General features: G+C 35.8%; 2 protein-coding genes across 4 annotated transcripts; both read right to left on the reverse strand.

The window, feature by feature from the left end:
- Positions 1 to 7067: 7067 nt before the first annotated feature.
- Positions 7068 to 11530, reverse strand: LOC103702404 (zinc finger protein CO3-like). The gene is made up of 3 exons (XM_008784833.6): positions 11316 to 11530; positions 8570 to 9292; positions 7068 to 7634 (listed from the first exon to the last, which is right to left on the reverse strand). Exons 2-3 carry the CDS (start codon positions 9095 to 9097, stop codon positions 7281 to 7283), a joined length of 882 nt encoding a protein of 293 aa, XP_008783055.4. The 5' UTR covers positions 9098 to 9292; positions 11316 to 11530; the 3' UTR covers positions 7068 to 7280.
- A 1526-nt stretch (positions 11531 to 13056) lies between these two features.
- LOC103702405 (uncharacterized) lies at positions 13057 to 26000 on the reverse strand. 3 transcript variants are annotated; one of them, XM_089926252.1, is made up of 7 exons: positions 25892 to 26000; positions 25569 to 25808; positions 22862 to 23004; positions 19653 to 19796; positions 17524 to 17709; positions 15722 to 15834; positions 13057 to 13675 (listed from the first exon to the last, which is right to left on the reverse strand). In XM_089926252.1, exons 2-7 carry the CDS (start codon positions 25768 to 25770, stop codon positions 13450 to 13452), a joined length of 1014 nt encoding a protein of 337 aa, XP_089782378.1. In that variant the 5' UTR covers positions 25771 to 25808; positions 25892 to 26000; the 3' UTR covers positions 13057 to 13449. The 3 variants fall into 3 exon arrangements, with proteins under 3 accessions (XP_089782378.1, XP_089782377.1, XP_089782376.1); XM_089926251.1 differs by having other exon boundaries at positions 15710 to 15834; XM_089926250.1 differs by having other exon boundaries at positions 15710 to 15834; positions 22862 to 23021; positions 25569 to 25980.
- Between the last annotated feature and the right edge of the window lie 1488 nt (positions 26001 to 27488).

Consider the following 27488-nt stretch of genomic DNA (forward strand, 5'->3'; position numbering starts at 1 on the left):
ATGATATTATTTGATATTTAATATCAAGAAATATGAACTATCTCCTAGAGGCATGCGTTCGATTAGTAAAATGATATTAATCTTGTAATTAAATTAATATTATTTAATTATTAAGAATGTTGAAATTATATTTTTAGTTGATTTTTAATTGATATTTTTATTATTTGTTAATCAGGAATCAAACTCATTTAGCTTTTGAAAATATCCTTCTTGAAAGTGCTAGCTTATCGATGGTATAGATAATTTTTGGTACCAAACAAAGAAATTTTTCAACATACGGGATATATGATTTGTTCTTTTACTGAACCTTTTTTTGACCATTTGTAACCTCATTTCGTGTTATAATTTGATACAATAATTACTAATTTATGTTATAACAAGTGGATTCTTTTTATAATAATAATGAAACTTACAAAATTTTTCGCTTTTTTTTGTTTTTTTTTGTCATGCACACGCGAAGAAGAGTTAAAATAAAATCTTCCATGTCCATGGTGAAGCAGCCCTTAAGATATTTTTTGAGGGAAGCAAATGATTTGGAGGAGGAAGTAAGAAAAGGAAAGGAAAAAAGGAAATATAGTAGCAATGGATTCTCTCAAAGACACAGTTTCAACTATTCCTGACAATGGAAGATGGCGTGGAAATGTTATCACCGACGGAAATCCAGTATAATTTTCTTACAAAAGATGTGTACGTCCCCTTCTTACTTTGAGAAAAGAAGAAAAGGTTCCATGTTAACACCATGACACCATTGCCCACATACAACCAATGAACGTTTATCCTTCTTGCACACCGCTAAACCATCATCACGAGCCCCACCACAAACCTTCGAGCCACCGCATTTAACAGCCTTTTTTTACTGTGAGAATAGAAGAAAAAAGCTTTGATGTTAACACCATGACCCTATTGCCCACATACAACCAATGAACATTTATCTACTTTGCACCGCTAAATCATCTTCACGATCTCCACCATAAACCTTTGAGCTACCATGTTTAACAATCAAGTTTGCTGACGTTTTTCATTCGTTGGTGAAAGATTTAGAGTTGATGAGAAATGTAAGAGCGATAAAGAAGGAAAACCGCATATTATATAGCTCTTACGTGAGTACAATCATCCAAGTCAAGAAAAAGAAAATGATACAAGTCAGGAGGGATAATATCCGTCCTGATCCATGAAAAATCTCCGAAATGCCGAGCAACGAAGGAGGCAATCCAATCTGCAACTTTGTTTGCCTCTCGATACACATGCGCTATCTAAAAAAAAGACTCTATCTTTCTGATCAGTCTATAAATCTCACAAATCAACGTGTGACCATTTCCATAGTGATCCACTCTCCAAATTCTGGTGATTATGGAGAGAGAGAGGTTTTAGGTTCGAATTCTCCACCTCCGTATTCTTCGGTTGCTACGAGGCCTGCGCGATATACAACTACGCCGCCAGCCGACATCGGCAACCGCCGTTATTTTTTTTACTTAGAAAAGATAGGTTATTCTGGCACTCGTGCGGCCGAGCTTCCACGGCCAACCTTATATTATTTTTATTAAATAGAGTGCGGATGGCATCACTTCTCTCTCGTGCGAAGAGAGATGCCAACTGATTCAGGTTAAGTCAGGTTGGCGAACGCCCACCTCACATCATTTCATGAAGTATGGATGAAATGCTCTCTTTTCTTCATGCATGTCACCTGACGAATACCATCAACGGTAATGAGGTCGATGGGGGATGCAGCTACGTACTGTGATCTGCGAATGAGGACATGCGAACGAGAACCCGTTGCTGAGATCTGTTGAACTGCCTAAGCCCAGCCCAAATGGATTGGGCCTGAGAATCATACGGGCCATCCCGACCTGTTGACACCCCTATAGCTAGAGGAGAAAGTAGATTGGATAATATTCGTCTGAATCTATTTTTTATTCCAGATCTCATCCGAATACGGATAGAAAGTTGAGCATTCGACAAATATCCGTTAAAGAAAAATGAATATGGATAGACAATCATCCGATCTCTATCCAAATATTTTTAACACTATATATAATTTTAGAACAAAAAAAAAATACAGAGATGCTACTTCAAATTTGAGCCATTTATACTTAGATCCCAAAAATTTTAAAAAATATTAATTAGCCATTGAAACTTCAAATTGTTATAATGTGGCCTAGCCTTCTATATATCCAGATCCTAACACTATTAACGGAGTGAGAAAAAGGCAAAAATACCCTTGATTTAGAGAGACCGTCCTTTAGCATTCATCTACTTGTACAGATTTCAAAGTGCTCTATTCTTTATGATCCATCCACCTGCATACATTTTAAAGTGCTTCATCCTTTGTCATTCATTTGCTAGCACTGGTCTTAAAGTGCTATGACCTCAATGATCCATCCGCATGCACAGATCTCTGAGAGTTTCGTTCTTCGCAATCCATCCGTTTGTACATATCTCAAAACACTCGGCCTGTGATCCATCTACTTGCATAAATCTTAAAGCTCCTCATTTGTAATCCACTCACCTATATAGATCTCAAAGTGATCCACCTTTATAATTCATTTGTTTGTATGTATTGATCTCAAAATACTCCATCCTCAATCATTCGTCCATTTACATGGATATTAAAACACTTCGCCCTTTGTCATCCATTTATCTATATAGATCTCAAAGTATTCAATCCTTTTTTATTCATCTACACGTAGATATCTCAAAGTGCTACTTTCTCTCTTCTCTTTCCTTCAATTCCTGCCAAATTTTAATCTTGCTATGTTAGCAGAAAGGGCAGTTACAAAGTTTTACAAAAAATTAGTTATCATGTAATTCTCATGTGATAATGTTTTGTAATGGAGATAAACGCTGGGCTAAATTGCAATGAATTTAAAGTTTTTGGCAGCTAATTGATACTTTTTAAAATTTGAAGTTTTAAGTGTAAATGGTCCAAATTTGAAGAAATGTCTCCGTAATTTTTTCTTAATTTTATATAACACTAATAAACTTTTAGAAAAAATAAATAACCACATTAACATACTATTAACTTGATTTATTATCTACTTAATAATATCTTTAATTATATGATCATAAAGTTTAATTATCTAATTTATATTCATATTTATATCCACACTTTTAATATACGATTTGCATCTGTATCTATTTGAAACAAATATTAATATAAATTTCTGAATCCAACTAACATATATATTCATATCTGTATTCATCAAATAAAATAAGCATGGATTTGGATATATCTGATTGGAGCCCTTCTTGGAGCAGAAAATAGTTTTGGTCATAGGACAGAGTGAGTAAGGATCATGTTCTTTCGATATTTTTCTTCGAGTGGGAGACCAGGAAAATTGGTGCATGGGCACAGTGGAGTCAATGATAGCTAGCAAATGCTCCCCACCCCAGAAGAAAGGTGTCGTGTGGAACTGTCGATATACTCCCTTGCCAAAATGCTTCAGCCGGAATGTGAGCCACAAACATTTTGCCCAAATCAAAATGAATTAGGCTTTTGTTCAAAAGTCCACACCATGGAAACATCTAACCCCACTCTAGACCTGACCACGGTTCGGTTCTAATCAGAAAACCGGACCAGAACCGAATCGAAAAGAACCGGATTGGAACCGGAACCGTGTCTCACGGTTCTTAACCGAACCAGAACCTTGAGAAATACGGTTCGGTTAAGGTTCTAGAGTTGACGGAACCGAAACCGGAATGGCGGTTCGGTTCCGGTTTGAACCGTTTTGAGAAACGAAAATTATCCCCAACACTATATATACATTTCCAAATCAATTTTTTTACCACACCACTCAATCTTTCAATCTCCCTCTCTCAATTTTTCACTCTCTCAATTATTCAATCTATTTCAATTCTCTACACATTCCATAACCTTCCCATATTTTCATTTTTCCCAATCCAATTATCAAAAATGTCTTCCTCCCGCTCAAATAAAGGCATGGAAATATATGTTCCAACCCAAATTCTTGGGATCCAAAATTACCGACCCTACTCTATTGATGAGTAAATAATAAAATGAAGTACAAATTATCATTTTGTATTAATTACTCAATCTATTTGTATTTAAAAAAATTTTCCAAGTTAATTACACAATCTATTTTTTTTTCAAAATTTTATAACCAGAACCGTTTAGAATCGGAACCGGAACCGGCGGTTCTAGAACCGGAACCGAACCGACTATTTTCGGTTCCGCTTAAGGTTCTAGGTTTTTGTGGAATCGGAACCGGCGGTTCCGTAACCGTGGTCAGGTCTACCCTACTCTACACCGCCAAGCTGCCGCTTCCAACAACCTAACGCATAATAAAGGCTCTTCTTTTTGTCAAAAGTAGTTGGAATGTGCAGCTTAGAGAGTTTTGAACTAAAAAAAGAAATGATATAAACAAAATGAGGAATATAATCTTCAAGTGAAAGAATAATGGGAAGGGATAAAGAGAATTTTCTTGTTGTTTGTACCCTTTGAGGTAGGAGTAGAGCCATAGCAATTTGGCTGAGATTGGCCAGCATTTTTGATCTGATAAAAACTCTTTAAAGAACATTAAAGGACGCCAATCTTCAGTTAGGATTACATGGTTGTGGTAAAGCAAATAACTAGGCTTCAAGTTTATTCTTTTTCTTTTTCTTTTTCTTTTTTTGTCTGTGTGGGTGGTTGGGGAGAGAATTTTGCATTGCATCGAGGTAAGCTCGATGCCACAACATGATCTTAAAGCTATGAAAAGCCTACAGGCCATTGCGTGGCTTAAAATGTAGTCTTTCATGGCAAGACAAATTATACCCTACACTGCATGCACCAACATAGCTGTGCACCACGTCAATCAACCTATGGGCCAATCACCGAGATGAGCATATGATAAATGAAGCCTACAAGAAGGAGATAAGGTAATTGGAATAGTGTACATCTATGTGGTGTGTGTGTGGTGTAGGATATAATTTTTTCTGGTAACTTGTGTCTGACCGCCACCATACACGAGCAAGAAACATAGAAGCTCCGCACTTGTAAATTGGCCTGGAGGCTTTGTGGTCCATGTGGTAGTTTTCTACTAAAACAATGGGAGCTGGTTACAAGTGATGTGATTAGGATAGCTTATTGTTAGCCTTCTATATATCACTACCAATTGCCAATACGTGCATTAAATTCAAGGAATCATGTATCAGATGTCAAACAATGGACGTGCATGTAATTCAGACGAAATGCTGCAACTTTCATTATACCCATGTCTTACTCGAAATTGGTTAAGATGTTAAAATCCTCGTCCTATCAATATAGATTTTCTTTTTTTGGAGGAAGATCATAATAGATCAATTTATAGATCAAGGTATGACCATGTTGAGGCATGGTAGTCCTATATTAGATAGATGGAGGATTTTTGTCATGCTTATACACTTTTAGGTCAATCCATCTAAACATCCAGATTTTCAGATAGGATCTTAATATGATATCAGAGCTCACCGATCCTTTTTGTCTATCAAAATCTTCGTGCTCCCACTTGCTAACCTAAGTATGGCCTCTCATTCCGAGTTCTTTGGTTAACTAACCAGTTATTCTCTTCTATTATTATTATTGTTATCATTATTATTATTTGCTCCCACCCCACTTACTAATCTTCATGCTCCCACCCCACTCTTTGTTTCCTTAATTTTTTTCTTGCTTCCCTGTCCTGATCCTGTATGCCTCCATGCCGGTGCTGATTGTTTCTCCGTGTACATCAATCCATGTGCTTTGCTTGTATAATAGCAAATTGTCATATCTAGCATCCAAGGAGACATCATATAAAAGATTGCTGTCTTGTAGCCATTTTAATCTGCTATTCCATTGCATTACATTTTAGTCTTTGTGAATTGTGATTATAAAGAATTGCAGTTTAGCCTTGCTTTGTTTCTGAAGAATTTAAAAAGAATGGATATTTCTTTGTAGCCCAAGGAGATACTGAATATGTAACATAGCAAATACTACTCATTTTACATGTCCTAGAAAACGAAGCCAACCCCAGTCCTATAACCACCTCAAAGTCTAATTGAGCAAACCACTTGTAAGTCCTTGAGAGTCAAAAATTTAACATGAAACAGATCTCCATTTAGGTGCAAGATCTCCGTCAACATTGTTCCTCTAGAATACCGTAGTTGGATAGATGGAGATAGTGCGGAGGAAAACACAATGGCAATGGAGACAATATCTAGGGAAAAAGTCACTGCATGCGTAGCTGTACCTTGAGTTAGGGATGAGCGAGGTGAGAATGATTTCTTCCATTTAACAAAACAATTGAACTTCATGTGCCCCAACTCCTTACAAAAATGACAGCAAATAGATTACATATCTTGAAGAGCAGGCATCACTCTGTTGATAATACATATAGAAGAAGCAAATAGGATGTATTTAATAGGTTATAGGCAACAACATCTTGATGGCAGATTGCAGCAGACATGCAGATTTTATGCATTGACTCTCATGGTTAGGCATTGCTGGACTGAATTGTGCCTAAGACCATTACAAAAGATCTTGATACAATAATAACATGTAAATTTTTCTTAACATATCCACCTATGGAGCCTCAGGAGCTGCAGTTTTGCAGTCCTCCCAGCTCAACTATTGGTTAAGAAGCCACAGAGCGCAAAATATACAAGACACAGGCTGGTTGCTGATGGTAATACATTAGCCGCATGAGGAATGGTTGTTAATTTGTTATATATATATATCTATATATATATATATATATATAACAACTAATTATACATGACTTGGCTATATAGGCAGAAAATATAAACTTCAATCGTTCCAATTATGCTGCTAGTCTAATCTGTGAATTACTAGATATGACTCATCTAGGAAACTACCATGTTCATCTCTACTGCTGAGCTTTGACCTCTTCAATCTATATAAAGGCTAACATGAACCACAAGATTTTTTTTTTTTTTTTTTTGTGAGATAAATGGTGGAAAAATCACCCAACATTTCATTAAGACGATGAATATTAATTACAAGACAGATGCGAGGAAATGTTTCAGGGAAGGAGGAAAAGAGAGAGAAGAAACATGGGGGAGGAAGAGAAGGCATGACAGGAAAAAGAGTAACATGAACCAAAAGACAGTTTCATAATTCAGAACAGAAATGGTTGTAAAGCTATGAGTAATTGTTTACAGTTCCCATGTCTTTAAAAAAATATTACTCAAGAGGGTCACAGTGAAGTTGCACTAAATTTTCTTATCTTTAGCTACTAATCATTGGAAAAATAGAAACAGTGAAGTAACTCATGCATTCTGTCATACGGCGATCTCTTGCAGAAGAACTAGAATGAAGGGACAATGCCGTAGCTCGAGTCTGTCATCACAGTGGTAGAAAAGAACTGATCCACTTCAACATCTGATCTCTTAGCGAAACGGCCTTTAATTCGAGGCCGGGTTTCAGCATATGCCTTTCTTGATGCATATCTGATTGTCTTCTCGAATTTTCTTGTCTTCTTCTTCTCCCTGTATCTAAGAACCCTGGCTTCTCTATCCATAGGAGTGAATTGTGGAGGCATTTGAAGAGGAAGGCCTGAGAAGAAGTCTATAGTCCCTTTGGAAGGTAGAAGGTGAGAGTTCGAGATATCTGCCATAGTGGTGTCTGCTACGCTGCTTGCTTCCATCGGTGACAAGGAAAGCTGAATTTTAGAGTCAAAAAGACAAGGAAAGCTGAATTCAGATCAGAAGAGAGAGAATTCATCAATCTAATAGATTCGTTCCTCCATTACATTAATCAAAATGGAGAGAGAAGAGAGTTCTCTAAGCAAAATGTAGCTCTTTTATCTTTTTTTAAAGTATAAATCACAAGAGATCGAGATCATGAAAAGACCATAAAGACCTTCTAGAAACACTACATGCCAAAGAGAAGATTATTAACAAATCTATCAAAGAGAAAATCTTCTGCCACTCGGGTATCAGATATCTAATTTTTGGTTCTTATTCACTCATAGGAAGATAGATAGAAATAGAAATCCTAAATGACCAGTTCGAAGGAGAGGAATGGTTGTTGCAATCCAAGACAATATTAATATTGAATTATAACGAATAAATTCTCTGCTCAAAAACAATTAAAAAAAAGAGAAGATCAGTAGGAACAGAATCTATTATAGTAGGGCTTGTAGATGTAGTCATTAAAGAAATCATCGTATTGGGAAAAGGACTTGGACCAAATAGCGTCAAATAGATGACAAAATAAGAGAAGGAAAGCCATAAAAAATCACATAACCATGAACAGAATATTCACACCGGAAGAGAAATCACTGGTATCTTATCTTATAGAGGATAGAAAGAATTTGATTGTGGATGCATTAAATTCAGAATTTATATTATTACGAACTCGTGCCACCCAACACTTAACTCTTCTTGCCACAAAACTGTATAACAATTCATTTTTCAAGGATAATTCCCTCATTCTAGATGCTCTGTTAGTTTAAACTACTACTACTACCACCAGGAAAAAAAGAAAAAAGAAAAAAAAAGAGAGATACAGAGACCAATAAAACTAATAAGTAATTTGAAAAGGAAAATAAAACAAGCCAGCAAGATATAGAAGAGCTCAATAGAATCAACTCACGCTGTGACTAAGTGAAGCAGTGCAACCTAAATTACCGAATCCAGCTTCAGAGGAGGCTTCATACTGAAAGCTCTGTTCGCTCCTCCCATTGTTGTGATCCGATTGCTGCTGCTTCTGGCTCGTGCTCTGCTTCTCCGCACCCGAATTGTACTCGCCGAGATCCAAAAACCCGTCAACCTCCTCGCCGAAGAGGCCGTCAACGTTATTATGATTGCTGTTCTTCACGGGATCACGGAGCAGCCATGACAGCACTGCGTCGTTATCGTCCTCCTCCTCCTCCTCCTCCCCAGGAAGCTCGGTCTCGGCCTTGCCGCCCGCATGGTTATTATAGTAATGGTTAAGGCTCGGCCGGACGACGAAGCCGCCGGCCGGGACAGGCAGGAAGGGGACGCGGTGGTGGCGGCGGGCGAGCAGGTTGGCGGAGTGGATGTCAGCATCGCAGGCAGCGCACAGCGCTGCCGCATCGGCCCGGCAGTACACTGCGCACGGCGCCGACCGACACGACTCGCACGCCTCCACCTTCACCATATGATTCGTGGAGATATAATTTCTTATAATCCGTATGGGATCTTCTTCTTCCCTCTCTTCCTCTGTTAAAGGCAACCCGGTCCGGTTGCTTTTGCTTCTTTGTCCATTGGGGGTGACTTGACGAGTGGAAAGAATCCGGTTGATGACACGCGGCAGGAATTCAGCGGTTGAGAGATCTTGTGGTTGGCTACGGTTCTGAGTAGGAGAAAATTATTACACTAGACGGTGAGGCTACAAATATTTATGACCACATATTTTTAACATATACAAATATAAATATAGATATGATATAGATATTAAAATTAATTTTTTATTTATTTTGAATGGATACAGTATGAATTGGATCCTAAAATATATGTATCCGTCATAGATAGATACAAATGCAAGATCAAACTTTGAATAGAGTTCAATAATGAAAACTAACATCAATTAAATAAGAACCAACATCAATGGTACAAAAGTATCTACCATCCAATATACATGTAATGCACAACCAATTTGGTAAGAGTTGGAAGTATAAATATACGTATCCGTTATAGACCGACATGAATGCAAGATCAAATTTTGAATAGAGTCCGATAATGAAAACTAACGTCAATTAATAAGGACTAACATCAATAGTATAGAACTATCTGCTATCTAAGATACAGGTAACGCACAACCAATTTGGTAAGAGTTGAAAATTTATTATAAAATCTGGATTGGCAAACAATGAAGCCAAGGGTTTAGTTTGCCAAATTACTAGTCTAACTGCTAGATTATTGATCAGATTACGTTTTATCCACTCTTTGAATTAAATGGATTTTATTTTTTCATATTACACTTTTAATTACAGCTTAACTAGAAAATAATTATAAATCATCTGATTTTTAAAAAATTCTAAAAAATTATATATAATATATGGATATGTAGAAGTTATTGATATTTTATTATTTTAAATAATACATTTTAAAAAATATGAAAAATAAAGCATATTCGTTATTATTTTCTATCAAAGAAAAGGATTTTTGTATAAAAAAATTAATTATTAACTTGGAGGGGATTGGAAAGCTGTGCTTTTCAGGATCAAAAGCATTGCGGTCTTTCTCTCAAGTCTAAACACGATGTCTTATCTCATCCTAATGTAAATATAATATGAGGAGTCCGAGTACAAAATATGCTGAAGCTAAATAGGTACTATAGACAAATTTTCCTATAATATATTGATAAAGTCTGGCCACATAAGAAGTCATCCAATCCACAGCATTATTCACGCCTCTAAATATATGGGTTGTCTTAAAATCCATCGAGTCCTCCGCCATCCCCTAAGCATCCATCAGAAGGGGATGGGCACTAAGTCAAACAATGTTGCCAACTTTTCAAGAAAGCTCAATGTTCCAAAATTAGTATCATAAAACATTTGTCCGTTGCCTTGAATCCACACGAATAATTTTCCTACTATCTAAAAAGAATATATTAGTATAATTTGCCAAATTTATTGTCAAGCATTGAATTGATTGGACTATAGAACTTCAAATTAGTGGTCGTGACTCATGACTTTTTGTGTGCACATGACAAGCTCCCCAAAGCATTTTTCCAAATGGAAACATGTAAGGCTTGTTTGGTTTGCGGAAAAAGGAGGAAAAGTGTAGTCAACATGAAAATAATAAGATGCCTATTATTTGGTTGGAGTTTTCAAAGAAAAGAGACAAAAAAGTTGTATTTCTATAAAAAATATGAATTTCACTGAGTCTTTTCCATCAAAAATATGGAAAAATAACTTTCTGTGAGTCGGAAATCACTCCATTTTTATTTTTTTCTCCAAAAAAGCCCTTCCGCATTAAAGAAGCATTAAAGACCTAATTTTTATTAAGAGTATAATAGAAATTACACATAACTTTTTCAGAAAAGTGGATGGTCAACCAAACATAAGCACTCTGAAAATTTGTCACTTTATCATTGTTAACCAAACATGCCAAAAATACTTTCTGAGGCATTCTTTTTTCAAAAATCTGCTTTTCAAGAACCATATTTCTAGAAGTGAAAATGCTTTCCGCGAACCAAACGAGCCCATAAACTATATATCATTTCATCCCTTTGCATTCGAAATGGTTATGTTACGACGAGGACTATGAATACATTCTTTGTTATTTTTTTCCTCTCTCTTATATTTGCTGCGAGCGAAGTCCAATCACATCCAGCCATAGGAGTAGGTTTATCAGCTAGATTGGCACTTTACCTCATGGTCCCGAAGGACGCAGCGTCACCGTTCGTCTGCGCGCCACGAGTGGAACGAGTTTTTGACGTGGAGTCCGGACCGATCGGCTTACGTGGTTAGGGCCTGCGAGCCGCACCAAACAAGTCTCCGCCACGAGAGTGCCGAGATGCCATGGTTGGTCATCGCCTCGCTATTCCTTTTCCGGGTCACAAGCGTGGGCTCATCCTGACAGCTGACTAATAATATAGTCCAACAAGAAAACATATAAGTTTTTCTATCAGAAAAAAACAATATACATGACATGGATGAGCATAGAACGAGCCATTCTAAAAACCACATTGTACTTACACACGTGCTGTATGCGCTGCTATTGTACCAAAAAAAAAACACACACACATTAGAGTGAGGAGCAAAAAGGTGTATTTTTTTACATTTTAAATATAAATAATGCGAATCACAAACAATCGATTAGGTTGGGTCCAAGTTCAGCTTAATCAACTATGTTCGCGGGTTGAATTAGGTCTTATTTGTATCCAGATTTAGATCCGGTCTTTAAACAAATTCTTAGGAGCAATCAGAAATAATCAGATCAGGTTCAATTTTAGCTAGATCAATGTCTATTCTAAATTTCTAATTAGGTATTATGTTTCGATATGGTACTTGGGTTCTTGTGGAAATCCAAAACAAATCAGGCACAGGTCAGATCCAGGTATCCTCAAATTATGTGCAATCCCCTCATAGTTGCATTAGGCATTTTAGTTTCACCAACATATTTTATTATAAAGCATGACGCGAGCAATGTGAAACAGGTATTGTGAGCGTGGTGAGAAACAGGGTTTGGATTTGCAAAGAAGGGTTAACAAGGGGTGGTACTATATTATCCTTGCAGAACTTATTTTTTGGGTAATATTATCCTTAATATCTGTCTATGATAATGTATTGCAAAGTCAATCTCCCAAATATTTTAGAACATATACATTTTATTTCTAGTTATGATTGTGCTTATATTCCAGTGATTAGATTTCATATAAGTTTATCTGGCCTTAGTTTCAGATTTGCAATGAGTTCATCAAAACAAGAGCGAGTGCCCCTAGGATCTCCTAGGCATGAAATGTTGAAAAACATTTTTGGTGACCCTATTTAAGATATTTCACTCTTTTGCAAATCTGGCAAAAATTACATTGATAGGAGCACATCCTCCATGGAATTTTAATCCAAGGCAAGATGCCAACTTTTTCCTCTGACGACAAATATTTGAAATCTTCTTTTGCAAGCACTTCTTCTATCGACCCACGAACTATTGTTTATTCTCTCAATTTTCGTGTCAATAGCTTCCCCATGTTATGAAAGGCTAGCCTGGGCTATAGTGCCTGAAAATTGTAAGCCCTTGAGCCTAGGTTAACCAAGCGGCCTTTAATTTGTCTCACTTAACAAACAACTAACTGTACCAGTGATATTATTTGCTAGATAAGAAATTTCATTCACTACCTTATGAAATGGCTTCTAAAAAGTTCCATGACAGTTCAATTCATGCTTCTAACATGCAATTTGCTGTTCTTATAGCAGTCTTCAGTTCCAAAATACTGCAAATTAACCGGATAGACCAAACCTCACCACCCTGCACAGCCATTGCCTTCCCATAGTCAATTGTTCCAAAGCTAAGACTGAGATCTATAAATGATATTAAACAGAAAGCATGGAGTTGATTCTCTAATCCTTACCATGGAAGGGAGGGGGAAAAGAGAGATTGTTCGTTCAGCTCTTACTAAACTAAACATCATGAAATTTATTATGCATAGACAAAGTGGCATAAAATACTACAAGATGTTCTGTCGTTGTATACAGCCTTTTGAGTTCACTTTACATAAGCTCACCAAATTGTTAATTACAAAACCAGCAGCATCCTCAAGATTGTGTGCTGCATTATTTTAACAGTGGCTTGTTTAATATGAGTATAATTACAACCGGCATATACTGCGCCAAGAACTAGAACTGTTGCTAAATTGATGATTTCTTTTAGAACCACAAAAAATTGTATTTTCTTAACAAGAGAGGATAACAATATGGCTTCCAACAAATTAACAAGTCGAATAGCAAAAAGAAGATGCACTATAACTTACATAAATATGGCCCCAACTAGCATTTTCCATTGAGCTCAAGATGAGTACTTTGATATGAGCTTGTCAACATGAAAGATGATATCATCAATGTTAGGCCGGATTGCAGGTTGAGGCTGAAGCATCCAAACCACAAATTGATGGAGGGGCTCAGGATAAGGGGGGTCGGGACCAGAAGGCCATTCTATCTGTGCATTCATACCAGCCAACTGTAAGTTTCCTCCAGATTCACCAAGTACATACTCAAAAGGAGATGAGCCATACCTGCGAGGACCAGCATTTCATAATGTCAGAGCATCATATAAAATCTAGAAGAATTCATCCTTCTGCTTAATCTACAGAATGTTGTGCATGGAATTCGAGATCTGATTGGATGATGCTATAACAGATTCATATGTTACAAGATTGAAAGATAAGATGAGGGAGAGCAATGGACTAGTTCTCATCAATAAACTATAATTTCTAACCACTGGACAGAGTATATTTGTCCTTTCTTAAACTTTTTCATCAATAGTTACAAACGATAACAGAAAATTAATAAAAACAAATATTAGAATTACCTATCTGATGGGGGATGTTCAATTACAGCAGTTCGGACCACCATTGTGCAGAGCTATTATGAGTGATAAATTTTGAACAATAGAATTGAATGATCAGGGTCCAAGAGCTGATAACCTAGGAAGCTAGAGCTTTTAATATGAAAACCAAACAAGATTTTTTTTTTTTTTTTTGCTAAGGTGGGTAAATCATACATGACAAGTACAGATGCACCCAATAAAATCAAAAAACAGAATGCCTCGGAGTGCCAAGGGCAACTCCCCGTCACCAGCCCACAGGGTGCTACCGGAGTGGCTGGTTACATAAGAAGCCACCCACTCCACAACCCCATTAGCTTCACGGAACACATGCTTGGCCTGAAAGCCCCGCCATCCCTCACCATAGCCCAGATGTCTCACAGCAACGGGTGGGCGCAACCGTTGCCCCTAGAGCCCCTCCGGATCCAACTGATGACAGTGGCCGAGTCCCCCTCCTAGACAATGAAACTAGCATGTAAGATACATTGGGCGTGACGAAGGCCCGCCCAAGCGGCCTGCAGCTCCGCACTCGGAACCGATATGTCGAAGAGTTGACTGCCCCCAGCAGCCACAACCCTAACAGACGAGTCCCGATTAACAAAATCCGCACCACCCTATGTACCTCCATCTAAGACGGACCCGTAGAAAAACCAAACAAGATTTAGGAAGCACTTCTAGTGCGGAAAAAAAAAGCATGATGAGGTATTTTTGAGCAAATAATTTGTTAAAGGCTACCATGTTCGTATAATATCCTGTGCATACATGCAAAACATCATGTGATCTTCTTACAATCACCTTTAAAATGGAAAGAGATTCCCAATGCACAGCTGCAGTTGGAAAGTCCCAACCATGTTCACATACCATTCTACTGTTATTCTCATCCACATAGAAGATATCCCTTGACCATACAAAAAGATATCATCATGTACAACCATAAGCCAAGCACCCCACAAATTTTATGTGCGCTGTTTCACTAGTGTTACAGCATCACCTTTATAGGAATTGCATCCACATTGTACAAACAAGCTCCTAATTGACCCCCTGTGAGCTATTTTGAAACTCAGCCACATGTACAGTTCTAATTTTACCAAAATATACATAGCATATCCATTATCCAGCATCATGTAATTAGAGAAGCTGAAACAAGGAATATATATAGAGATCTATCATGACAACCAGCTTTGTTCTGTTTTTGTTCCTATCAATCGAGTATTAATTATCCCTGTTACTACTCGTTTACACATTATATAGCTTTTGATATCATTCTGTTGTTTTTTTTTTTTTTGAAGGAATCATTCTGTTGATTTGTGTATGCATCACTTATACATTTAGGGCAATGCAGAGTCAATGTAAATGCTTTACAATTTCCTTACAACATGAAGGCACATTAGCAATTGCAAATGAGAGAGAATATAAATTATTAGTTTCCATCAAACAATTACATGTTGGGTGCTTATGTTTCTATACATAGACATTCTTCCGTAGCTTCAAGGATTAAAACAATCATATATGATTTGCTTTCAATAATTAAGCCTCATCAACACAATCAATTTACAAAAGCCAAAAATCTAAAGTTGCATATTGGTAATTATGAAATTATATATATAATGAATATGTGCAAAACAATGATTCTGGTACATGCATAGCTAGGAAAGTTGACCTCATAATTAAGAAAATTAAGTGCAGAAAGTTAAAGCATAGTCAGATGAGAAGATATCCTAACATTATTGCGTACAAGGTACATCCGAGAGACCATATATCTGTCCTCTCATCAATGTTAGCATGGCTTGGACAGTCCCACAATTCAGGAGCTCGGAAGGGTGCAGAACAGTGCTCAGCAGCCCATTCCTAGACAAAAATATACAAAAATAAATAAATAACAAGTTTAACATATCTTCTGTTGCTGAAAAAGCAGTTCCATATACAAACAAAAAAAAATAATTCTTGTAAATGCTTGTAAAGACAATCTATAGAACTACATATGCAACAGAACTTTAGCAATATGTCTATTTCCTGCATCTCTGAAATCGATTATGCAGATTCAGTTACCAAATATTCTTCTAAAAACTTAGAAGTTTAAGCTTCAAAAAATGCACCAAATATCTATTAACCCTACTGTCTGAGAACTAATAATTAATCATGACATTTAGAAACTCTGTTTTGGTTGTTTAGGTTGGCCTGAATGAGTTTAAATTTTGGCGGCTTTGATGGTGAAATCTGATATCAGATGTTCCAATGCAAAAATAATAAAGAACATCCACAAAAATAAAAAGACTTAGAAAATTAAGTAAATTAAGCCAGTACTACATAATTTATCAAAGTTACAACGTGTTGTCAAGAATCTCTGGGTCTATTATGTAATACAATTTTGATGGGTGAAACCATTCTATAAAAGTGCATAATATTATTAACAAAAGAAAATTGCCAAAATCTTAAAAAAAAAAAGGAAACTATCCAAGTTAAGAAAACACATTATATCATTCTAGACTACAAAATTATTTGGTGAGAAAATTATGGCTTCTACATTCAAACTTGAGACATCCTTAAAATTTCAGAGATTTAAACCCCCCCACCCCCACCCCCCACCCCACAAATGTTCAGCCCAGATCGTGCACATGGGCTAGACTGGGGGCAGGATGACGTCCGAGAAAATAAATAGATAACCAGCACGAAGGCGATTCAAACTTTGTGACCTACAACTAGCCTGAGCTTTTGTACCACGTTAACTAACCAATTGACCCAAAAGCTGATAGGAAAGGATCAACAATGTATATCAAGCTTACCACTGAGATGTATAACTCAAGATCAATAATGTACACTTTCATTTGTGTCACCCATCATGTAATCTGGCACACTAAGTCTTCTTGCGTTATCAATAAAATATCATGTCGATTTGATGCATAAGTATGAACTCCGTACAGTATTTAATCTTCAGTTTTTAGGCAATTAGATGTTGAAAATCATGATACTCGATGTCTTGGGCCCGCTTGATCAGTGAATCATAGCACTCTATACATGAGTGACATGAAGAATTGTGATGCAACAGCCATACATGACTCCCAGACATTATGGTGTCTTTGTCTTCTTATATCTCATAGCCAAGGACATATTTCAGGAAAATACTACTTTAAACTAGTTGTCACAGAGATGCTAATAGGGTGAGACCTTCATGCTCATTGGCACTCCCAATGCTTAGCATCCTCTAGCGGGCAAAAGTTATTTCCTACTTCTGAAAGACTGAAACTCTTGGAACACAAAATGTACAGCTCCTCAACCAACTTTTGCATCTCCATACATTGGCCACTTCATCTTTCTCATGACTCATCGACACCAAATAATAGTTGTCTAATAAAATCACTAAAATAAAAGAATACTTTCCAGGATAAGTGTTTTTTATAATACTTTAGCATCCAGACATAATTTTAAAATAGTATTACCAATGATATATACTTGATATACTAGTAATAACAGGATAAAAAAATTATTTGCTGGCATGGAGAAACATAACTGTACAATCAGAAATAATGAGTTTCTTACCTGTACTTGTAATGCCTCTGCAGGTGAACGAATTTCTTTTCTTGCAGGACAAGTGCTTCCAAAATCCATTAGAATGGCAAGAGGTGGTTGTCCCTTTCGATGTGTTATCATAATGTTACCAGGTTTGACATCATTATGAGCATATGGAGGATCAAAACTGTGCATGTGCTTCAGTCCTGCACAAAGCTATATATTGAACTATGTTAACTAGCATATCATCTTTATCCATGTACGAAAAGCTAATTGGGAGAAAACACAGCAAAATTTACAGTAATGAAGAAGTATAAAGAACAAGGTAAAAATGCAGGGGAAGAAAAAGCAGTCATGTCCAAATAAATGGAATTTTATGTTTCAAAGCTAATTCTTGACTGTACATCCAGGCTGGAACTGAAAGCACACAACCATTAGTCTCACATTAGAAAAATCTATAGCTGCTAGCACTAATTTTGCAACAAAAGTTAGCTGATTAGTTCATTAGAACTTAGAGATGATAAGTCTCCAATATTTCCGTTTTTGTATTCGAGATTCTAGTGTCAACATGACAAGTTTCAACAAATAATTTGAAAAATAATTTTGGAATACTAAATCTTAATTATCCCCTTTAGAAACAAAGTGAGGATCTGTTTAGCAGTGGTCTACCACTCTACCTCAGCATTTGATCTCAGCTAATTTTGGAGTTCTAACTGAGCATAACAGCACACATCTTGCCTTTCCAAAGACTGAAATGTTATTCTGTTAGTACACCACATCTCTCCTACTTCCCTCCTATCTCAAGCTTACATTCTTAATGAAGTATACACAATAAATTAAAAATGAGTTATTTTATATGAGAAGGAAAATACTCGTGAGTATGTTGAATCATTTTCTTAAAATAAATCAGCTGATCCTTGTGTAACTATGTACCAGTTTATATAGAAACAAGAAAGACAACATTTTCACATAATCATGATATGTACCAGCTAAACGTGGATTAACTTAAAAGAGAAGGCTACAAGTTCAACAGTTATCCAGTCATTATGACAATAAAATAGTTGTCAGGAATAACTGCTCTGCATTATGAATAAATAATTAGGACACATGCACACGTTGAGTTAATGGAGAACCAATGTGGAAGCATTACAAGGTTGCAGATTTCGGTGCATCAGCAGCATAAATTGTACACACAAATTAGGAAGAGACCTTTGAAGAACCCTATAATGATACAAACATCAACACTTCTTTTATGTTTGGAAAAGATTACCCTGCAGAACTATGTAGATCTAGTGAAACCTTTCTTTTAGCACAGCACAGATAATCCCTCCTAAAGCAGCTTAAAGGCCTGTTTGGCAAAACCCTGCCAGATCCGATGGATAGATGGAGAGAGAGTGCACTGAGGGGAGGAAGGGCAGGAGCGGGATAAGGGAGAGAAAGATTGCAGGGGATCATGCGCTTGATCCCAGCAGGATTTCTTTTTTTTTTTTGAAAAAAAAAGACCTTGAGAGGCCTATTTTTCAATTCAATCGGGACCGGGCCTTGCAAACCCCTGCCCTCTCCCTCTCCTGCTCCTTCCCTCTCTCCCCCATCCCACGCTCTCTCCCCCTCCAGTCCCACCGGATCCAGCAGGAACTTCCCAAACAGGCCCTAAAAGTGCTTTTTTTCTCACTTAAAATCTGATTTCGACATATAAATAGCATTCTACAAATACATTATAATACGTACAATTTACTGTATTTCTAGATATTTCTATATTCTCTTTCATTCTTTTGATTGTTCCCTATTATTCCAAAATTTTCTAAGCACTTAAAGAATCCTACTTATCCATGGTGAAACTCCTATATGTCCTAAAAGAGGAAATAAGCTCTTCTTGTGTCTTTGTTTTCTTCTTTAGTGAAAGAACTAGCATATTTTAACTCATCCAGTGGATCATGATGGATAGAATCGAGGGTACAAGAAAGAATGCAAGTAAACTTACGATAGTATATCCACAAGGGCCATTTAAAAAAAATGAAAGAAATAATTATGACATAATATAATGTATTTGACAACATGCGCACATGCACATCTGTTTTAAATTTATAAAACTAATAAGATATAGTATTTTCACAGCCAACAACAACTGCACAAAAGGAAGGATATTGATGGATGCATACCTGTCGGAATATCTGAAGAACAGTGATTGTTGGAAAAAAATCCATCTTTGCTTGCATAACTTTAGTAACATCGAGTAAAGTTCCATCCAAATGAACAGGGAACAGTAAATAAGCTTCACGATTCTGTGATCCTTGTTGCGCACCCTAGAAAAGCACAGTGACTAGTAATTACATCTATGATAATAAAAATCACAGAGAAACTAGTATATAGAGTACCATAATAAAAAGGCCGAATCTCAGTCTGCATGTGCAACTAACATGACAGAGCTTCTAAGACAGTAAATGATTTCTTCGCCTCAATCACTACAACAGAAGATCCTTCCAAATTATGAACATGGATGCTGAGAAAGAGTCTTTTAACTATCATGGAGAATGTTATCAACATAGTAAAATTATAGATGATAGCTGATCAGTAGCAAAAAAAAAAAAGAAAAACATTTTTGGAACTTTAGAAAATGTACAGCTCTTTTGCTCAGTTATGCATTATATAACACAATCAACGATTAGTTTGGATGCGTAGAACAATTCATAAAAAGAATTCTTATATCATTATCATGTTACAAAAATTCTGATGCTATTGGATGCTAAAGCATATAATAACCCATTCAGAAGTAGAGTTTCGAAACCTTTCGAAACAAAAAGGTACAGAAAATATGTTTATATAACTCCTAATGTTATAAAGTGGATAGTTGGCAAAATAGCAGTACTTCAAATGGCTATGTGAAACCAAGAATACAACAACAATTTCAAGTGGGTACAGAGAAATTATAGAGCAAGAACATCATTTTTAATCAGAAAAGTTTGACCCTCCAATGTCACTATTCAAAACACAGCAGTAATGTCCTTCTATCTATGCTTCATAAATTTGATTCCTAAATTAATATCTTTTCTTATGCTAAAATTGACAAAAAAATGATCGAATGTTAATTTGCACCCACAGACATCAGAAAGGGGGAGCTGGAGAGACTAAAGAGCACCAGTACTACTAAGACTAGAGAGAGAGACAGCAAAAATGCGCTTTTTAAATAATGCTATAATCAAGTATTCTGGGAATCTTATTCAATGACTAAATTACCACATGGCAAGCAATGACATCTATGTAAGGTATGATAATAAGGTTTAGATTTTCAAAAATTTTGCTCCAAGCCTTCTATCCAAGTCACCAATAAAATGACTGATTAATGAACAGCTTTCAGCATAATGATAATCCTCTATTTTTTCCATATGTGACAGGAAATAGTCAGGCAGTTTGTTGCATAGTAGTTAATTATAAATATAAGACATTTTTTATTATTTTATTACTCAAGAATCAATTATTTTCAGCAAAAAAGAATTAAAACATAGATATGCTACTTCGCATAAAAGCATCAAAGCTAGTCCCATTATTGGTAAAAAAAATGATTTAGAAGAAAATATTTGCTAAAAGGAGTATGCTAATGGTAGGATATACCCTTCAAGTGGCATGGCAAAACTAAATTGTTGTTATGGTAAGAAATGGGCATTGAGTGGATAGAAAATCCCCTATAAATTCACTATCCTGCAAATTAAGCAAGGACTGGCCCAAAATGTTCCTAGGAAGACACATAGCATGGAGGAAAAAACTAACAGGCCAAATTCACAACAGGTGATTTGGAGTGCTATCACCCCTAACTGGATTTGTTTCCATCATGGGCCACATAGGATTGGTTTATAAGTGGTATCAACCATACGAACCTGAAGGCCATTCTAGATCTGTCAATGTGAGATGATTCGAACTTCTATAAGCCCTACCTAAAACATTATGAGCAACATACATGGTTTTTATTCAGTTAGATGCATTTTATAATCTTAGAAAAGTGAAAGATGTAGATATAATATAAGAGAAAAAAGGAAAGGAAGATTCATAAGGAGATCTACACTTGATTTAGTAACCTACCAGCAACATGTAGTGTCACTTCAAAATCAATTTATTGTATTACTGTATTTTAAAAAGGTTATATGTTTCAGAGCTTTATATGAAGAACATGTTTAAGCATAAGGATTAGATTGGTATGACACTTATGTACAAATAACTGGTAAAACATTGAGTATTTTTTTTTTCATTAAAGACTTTATAATATGTTTCCAAAAGTGAGCAATTTATAAGTAGCATACCTGTTCTCAAATATCTAAACAAGATCTACAAACATATTTTGGAAAATTTACTACATATTGTATGATAAAAAACAAATAGTTTGGACTCTAATGTTCATAATCGTTAGAACTGATTCTGCACTTATATTCCAAGTAGAGTTAATTATGTATTTTTTTAAAAAAAAGTCCTTCACAGTTTTCAATATTTCATATTTATTTTTCACGTTATCGGTTTTTTGAATATCTATTCATACTATTCTAGTGCTTAGAAACTTGGTTAATATATATTCTTTTTTGTTAGCATTACCACTTGGAACCAGTATCATATGCAGTATTTTTTATTTTTATTTTTTGAACCGTTAGGCATAAAGAGCGAGAGTTTCCACACCAAAGAAAAAGAGGGATGGTAAAAATGCTGGTCATCTGAAAGGAAAAAATCAACCTGTCTCTCAAAACATGGGAGTTCCAAAAAAAAAAAAAGAAAAAATGTTATCAGATAGTACACTTTTAAGATGAAGAGTCAATGTTATAAACTAAAATAATACCAAAAAGACAGAAGATTTATTGTTAAAAATATATCATATAACAAAGAAACAGGTGAAAGTAGGATACATAAAGATGCTAACATATAGATAAAATAAATAAGTCATTAAGTATGCGAAGAGATTAACAAAAAAAAATGTTACCAGTTGTACAGTTTTAAGATGAACAATGTCATGCACTAAAATTATACCAAAAAGACAGAAGATTTGTTGGTGAAGATTTATCATATAATAAAGAAAAAGGTGAAAGTAGGATACATAAAGTTGCTAACATATAGATAGTATAAATGTCATTAAATATGTGAAGCATCAATTTTGCAGAAAAGCAAAACTGTGATGCTAGAGATTGATTGCTAGGTTTCATTACTACAAGACATTGACATACAGAGGATAAGAAGACACTTTACGTGATATAAATACCATGGCTTACCCCTAATTTCAAGGACAACATACAGATCTATCTACATAATTAACACGCACATTTGCTTCTTCAGAAGCATAACAGTACAGGATAGTTTAATAGAAATGACTCCAAAAGAAATAAAATTGGAGTACCTTAACTGCAATAATCGCATGATCAAGAAGGGGAAGCAGATTAGGATGATTAAATAGGGATGAAACACGGATCTCCTCCCTAACCAACTTTAACTGCTCCTCGCTTTGGATGGGAACTTTCTTCATAACATATGTTCCATCATCTGAAGAAAATTCAGATCTGGAATAACATTAGCACATCTACCATTGAACTGATGAGATGACAGGTAAAAAAATATTAAGTGGTGTATACTTAACTTTAGAAATTACACAAAAATATCACATTAAGAAATGAAATGACATGTTTCTATTGCATAATGCAAGAAACTTAAGTGAGGCTGAACATTGCCACAGAGCCTGCATAAGTACAGTCCTTTGATTAATACAACCTCTTGATCTTGTCTGTATCAGAATAATGTTTGAGAAAGAGAGAGGAAGAGAGGGAGGCAAACAAAATAAGCCAAAATGGGTTTGGCTTTACCAAATCATATAACCTAAGAAATAATACCACCCATCAAATATCCTTACCATCAAATTAGCCACGTGAATTGCACATGCTATCATATAGAAGTGATAACTAGGAGATTGGCGTATTTGAAAGCCATGAAATGTTCTTCTGTTTCTTTTTTTCTTTTTTTCTTTTTTTCTCTTTTGGTTTGGCAGGGAGGGGGGATTTTGTTAGTTGGATAGTTCCATGGGAGAAGATCCCAGGGTGAGTTCAAATACCATCCAAGTTAATTAAGATTGATCTCCCTATGTGGAGGAGATATTCTAACTCTGCACTGCATATCATCCAAACTTTAGCCACAGTTCTACGGATATGATTTACAGCTGCAGGATACATTGGATGCCATCTAAATTGCAAATCCACACCTTAGTCGTGGTCTGCAACATCTTATAATGACTTGAAGACAAATATCAAATTATTTGGAGGGCTTTTATGTATGAATTGAGTGGATACAAATGGACAGTTTTCAATAACAGGATCGATGGGCTTCTTTAATTTATGGCAGGCTTATTTGATTTATGGTTTATAAGTACTCAAACCTATTTAACTTTAGTTAATGCATTTTAAGATGTATAAAACATGACCATCAACAATCTATTTTCTTGATTTATGTTCCACTATGAATTTTGCTACGAAAGTAGCACCAAAATACTCTTGAAGAAATTTGAATATCAAAAAAAATTCATGTGATATGATACGATGCTGTGCAGTCTAAGAAAAACCAAATCATGCACTTTGGCAGGGAAATTGCAAGTGGGCCTCAAACAAAATCCATAAACCAGTAGGAATTCAAAAAGGAATCAGTGAATGTCTAAGGTGCAAACAACTCTAAGAAAAACAGCACCTTGTAATTTCCAGAAATTTCTTGAGGTTGTGTAGGTACTATTACTTAGCATGAACTATCTATTTCAACATCCATACAGATTCTCCTGTCCTTTCACTCCAATTATACAAGAACTCCAGCAAAAATAGCATCTTTATCTTTATCTTTTTCATACTGTGACCTCGCATGCACTAATGTCTTTGTTGAGGTATTCAAAGCATTAGGTACGCAATTATTAAAAGGAAAATTATAATTTATTTCAAAATCATATAATTCTTCAGATTTAGTAGCCGAATAGGATTAAAATTCCAAGTTTGCAGTATAATAGCTAAAAGGGATTCCTAGCTTCTGTTATCGGTATGCTCAAGGATATGCATCTACAAGATACATGTAGCTGTGCTGATATGTACTCATGTGGTACTTTCTGTAAATCATAGTGACTAATCCATTCCAAACGGCATGTTGCCATGGGACATTCAGACCTTGACATTATCTTAGTATTGTTTATCCTTCCAGTCACATTATCAGCTTAGATATTACAAAAGACGTGACAAACTTTCATCAGCCTGTAAGAGAAGAAGGAAAAGAACAAGAGAATCTTCATGGCTTACTGGGACCAACATTGTATTCGACATTAACAAAGAAAAAACTGTTTCCAGCCTAACTCACAAGAATAAGAGTAACAATTCGAAGAGGTATTAATAACATGTTTCAAATTAACAAAACGGCGACATTCTCTATTATGAGACCCAAGAGCCTCTACTTCGATAGAGGCAGGAAGATCTTATCATAATAACATTCATGAATCTATATAATAAAGTTACACATGCCTCAAATAGTAGTAGTGGAAGCAAAACTCAACTCGAATCAATGAGCATTGGAGAATATACGAGGAAGAAAGAAAAAAGAGAAAAATGTAAGAAAGGAAAATCAAGAATCTTGCTAAAGGTTAAGCAAAAAGAAAAAAAAAAAAATCATCCTTTAGCACAAGATTCAAGAAAATTTTTAACCACACGGTCGAATCAAATGCTCACGGATTCAAAGATCTCCTTTAATTATGCAACTCAAAAAAATAATAAAGAAAACGCATTCTTCACATTATAGAAAAAGAAAAAAGAAACCAAATTTCTCAAACTATGATTGGAACGGAAAATCTGAGAGGAATTCAAAGAAAAAGATAATAAATGTCACGGGATCGACTTAAAACGAGCAAGAAAATGACTGTCATTAAAAACCAGAAGATCAAGAAACCAATATTAGAAACAAAAAAAAAAAACCTAACATCTCGAATTTGGACTCAAGGATCTAATTTTGGATGAGAAAAAAAAAATCCGGCATCAAGCAAGAACCGGGGCAATGCAGCCAAGAAACAGGGATCGGATCTACGGCGGCCGGACCTGAGATGTGCGAAGGGTCGATGGACTTCTTCCTGGCGAGCCCCGCGCCGTCGGAGACGACCTCTTTGACGAGGTAGACGTAGGACAAGCCCCCCTCGCCGAGCTGCCTCAAAACCCGGAACCGGTTCTCGTTGATCCACACATCGCCGCCCGCGCCCACGGCGTCGTAGAAGGCGTTCAGCCCCGAGAACGAGCATCCCATGGCCTCCTCTTCTTGTCTTCTCCCCCCTCTTCTTTTCTCTGAGATAGATACCAAATTTTCTTACATGCGACGCAATTAGGATGGGATGGGAGCGGATGGAAGTGATATAAATATACTGAACTGATGGAGAGATTCCGCTCGTCTCTCTCGGCTTGGAGTCCTGCTCTTCCCAAACCTCTCGTCCAAAACTAGATCTTGGAACATGCATTAACTTGTCGCATAAATATGTCAAAAAAGAATTAGGGTTTTTCTTCTCATAAATCCCCTTCTAAATTTTAATTACGTAAATATCTTTTTAAAATTTATATTTATTCCTACATCTTCATAAAATACTATTTTTTAACAAATACTCCTAACTATTAATAAAAACTATATTTATTTTAATTGAAAATAAAATAAAGTTTTGAAATTATTATTTTTTTTTTTCTGCGGCGATCAGTTTGCTCGACGTGGGATCGGAAGAGTAAACTTAAGAATTCTCTCAATTAATTTATGTTACAGTGCACGTGCTTGGGTGTTAATTCGGTGCATTCCGATCTGGTCCAAAGATGGTAGGTAATAGGAAGTCAAACCGGAGACGTGCAAAGGTAGCATTTCATGCGTGTCAGTTGGATCACATCCATGATCTCTGCGGTGGATAAAAATAAATTTAAAAAATAGAAGAAAAAAAAAAAGGAGCATTATTGATTCGCAGTTGACCAGCTCAGCGATAGATTTGGTCTAACCGAATATGTTTAGTACCACATTAGTTATTCACTGAATAGATTTTGGGTACTTATACAAAATCAAAAAAATTAAATAATACTTTATGTATAGCCATTTTGGATAAATTTCTGAATTGTTACAAATAGTATTAGAAAGTATCCGACCATATATGATTAGATTTGAATAAATTTGAAGCCTTAATCTTACGAGAATATCGAAGCTTAAATGGAAGGAGTATGTGAGGACCGGTCCCGTTATTTTGGGTGGGGTCCTGGGTGAGGTCCTTGTGATATCAAGAATCTCTAACTCAAGGTCCGAAACTCAGTGTATTAATTCATGACTTAGCTGTTGTCGAATATTCATGCATAACAAGCATTTTTTTAATGGCAAGGTTAGCTTTAAGACTCAAATTACTTGGCTTAAGAAAAAAAAAATTCACTTTTTGTTTTGTGCAAGGAAGATGACCCTTTTTTTAGTCAACTTATCTTTCAAAATTCACTAAATGCAAAGAAAAATTTATTGGTTCAAGTAAATTGGAATGAATTCTAACTAACTCGTCACACCAAGCATAGATGCTTCTAAACAATGTCATTTTCTTGAAATTATTAGGTATTAATTCTATCTGTTTCTCTAATGAGTTTATACCAATATGCAGCTTAGCATCAAGTAGTTATTGTCTTAATCGATGAGCAAAGGGTAAAAACTTTTACTGATTTCATATACTATCTTCCCTAAAGGTTTTGATTTTGTTCTTCGACACTTATTTGATTCCTAATTCCTAGTCTATTGTATTTACTCCAATACATGAAATCACATTCAAGTCATTGAGCTGACTCATCCAATTCAAATAAAATATGTGCAGATGGTACGAATCTCGCTCGGGAATTTTCCAACCTTACTCTACCTACCAATTGCTCATGTTTCTGGACCAGTTACATTCCAAAATGTAACTTGTTGGCTCTGCTCAAAGAGAATTAGGGCACAAAATCGTACAGGATTAAGTTGGGGGAATT

The sequence above is a fragment of the Phoenix dactylifera genome, chromosome 11 (assembly GCF_051530095.1).
Source record: "Phoenix dactylifera cultivar Ajwa chromosome 11, Ajwa_hap1_PhDact_Kaust_v1.1, whole genome shotgun sequence".
In the NCBI taxonomy this organism is placed as follows: Eukaryota; Viridiplantae; Streptophyta; class Magnoliopsida; order Arecales; family Arecaceae; genus Phoenix; species Phoenix dactylifera.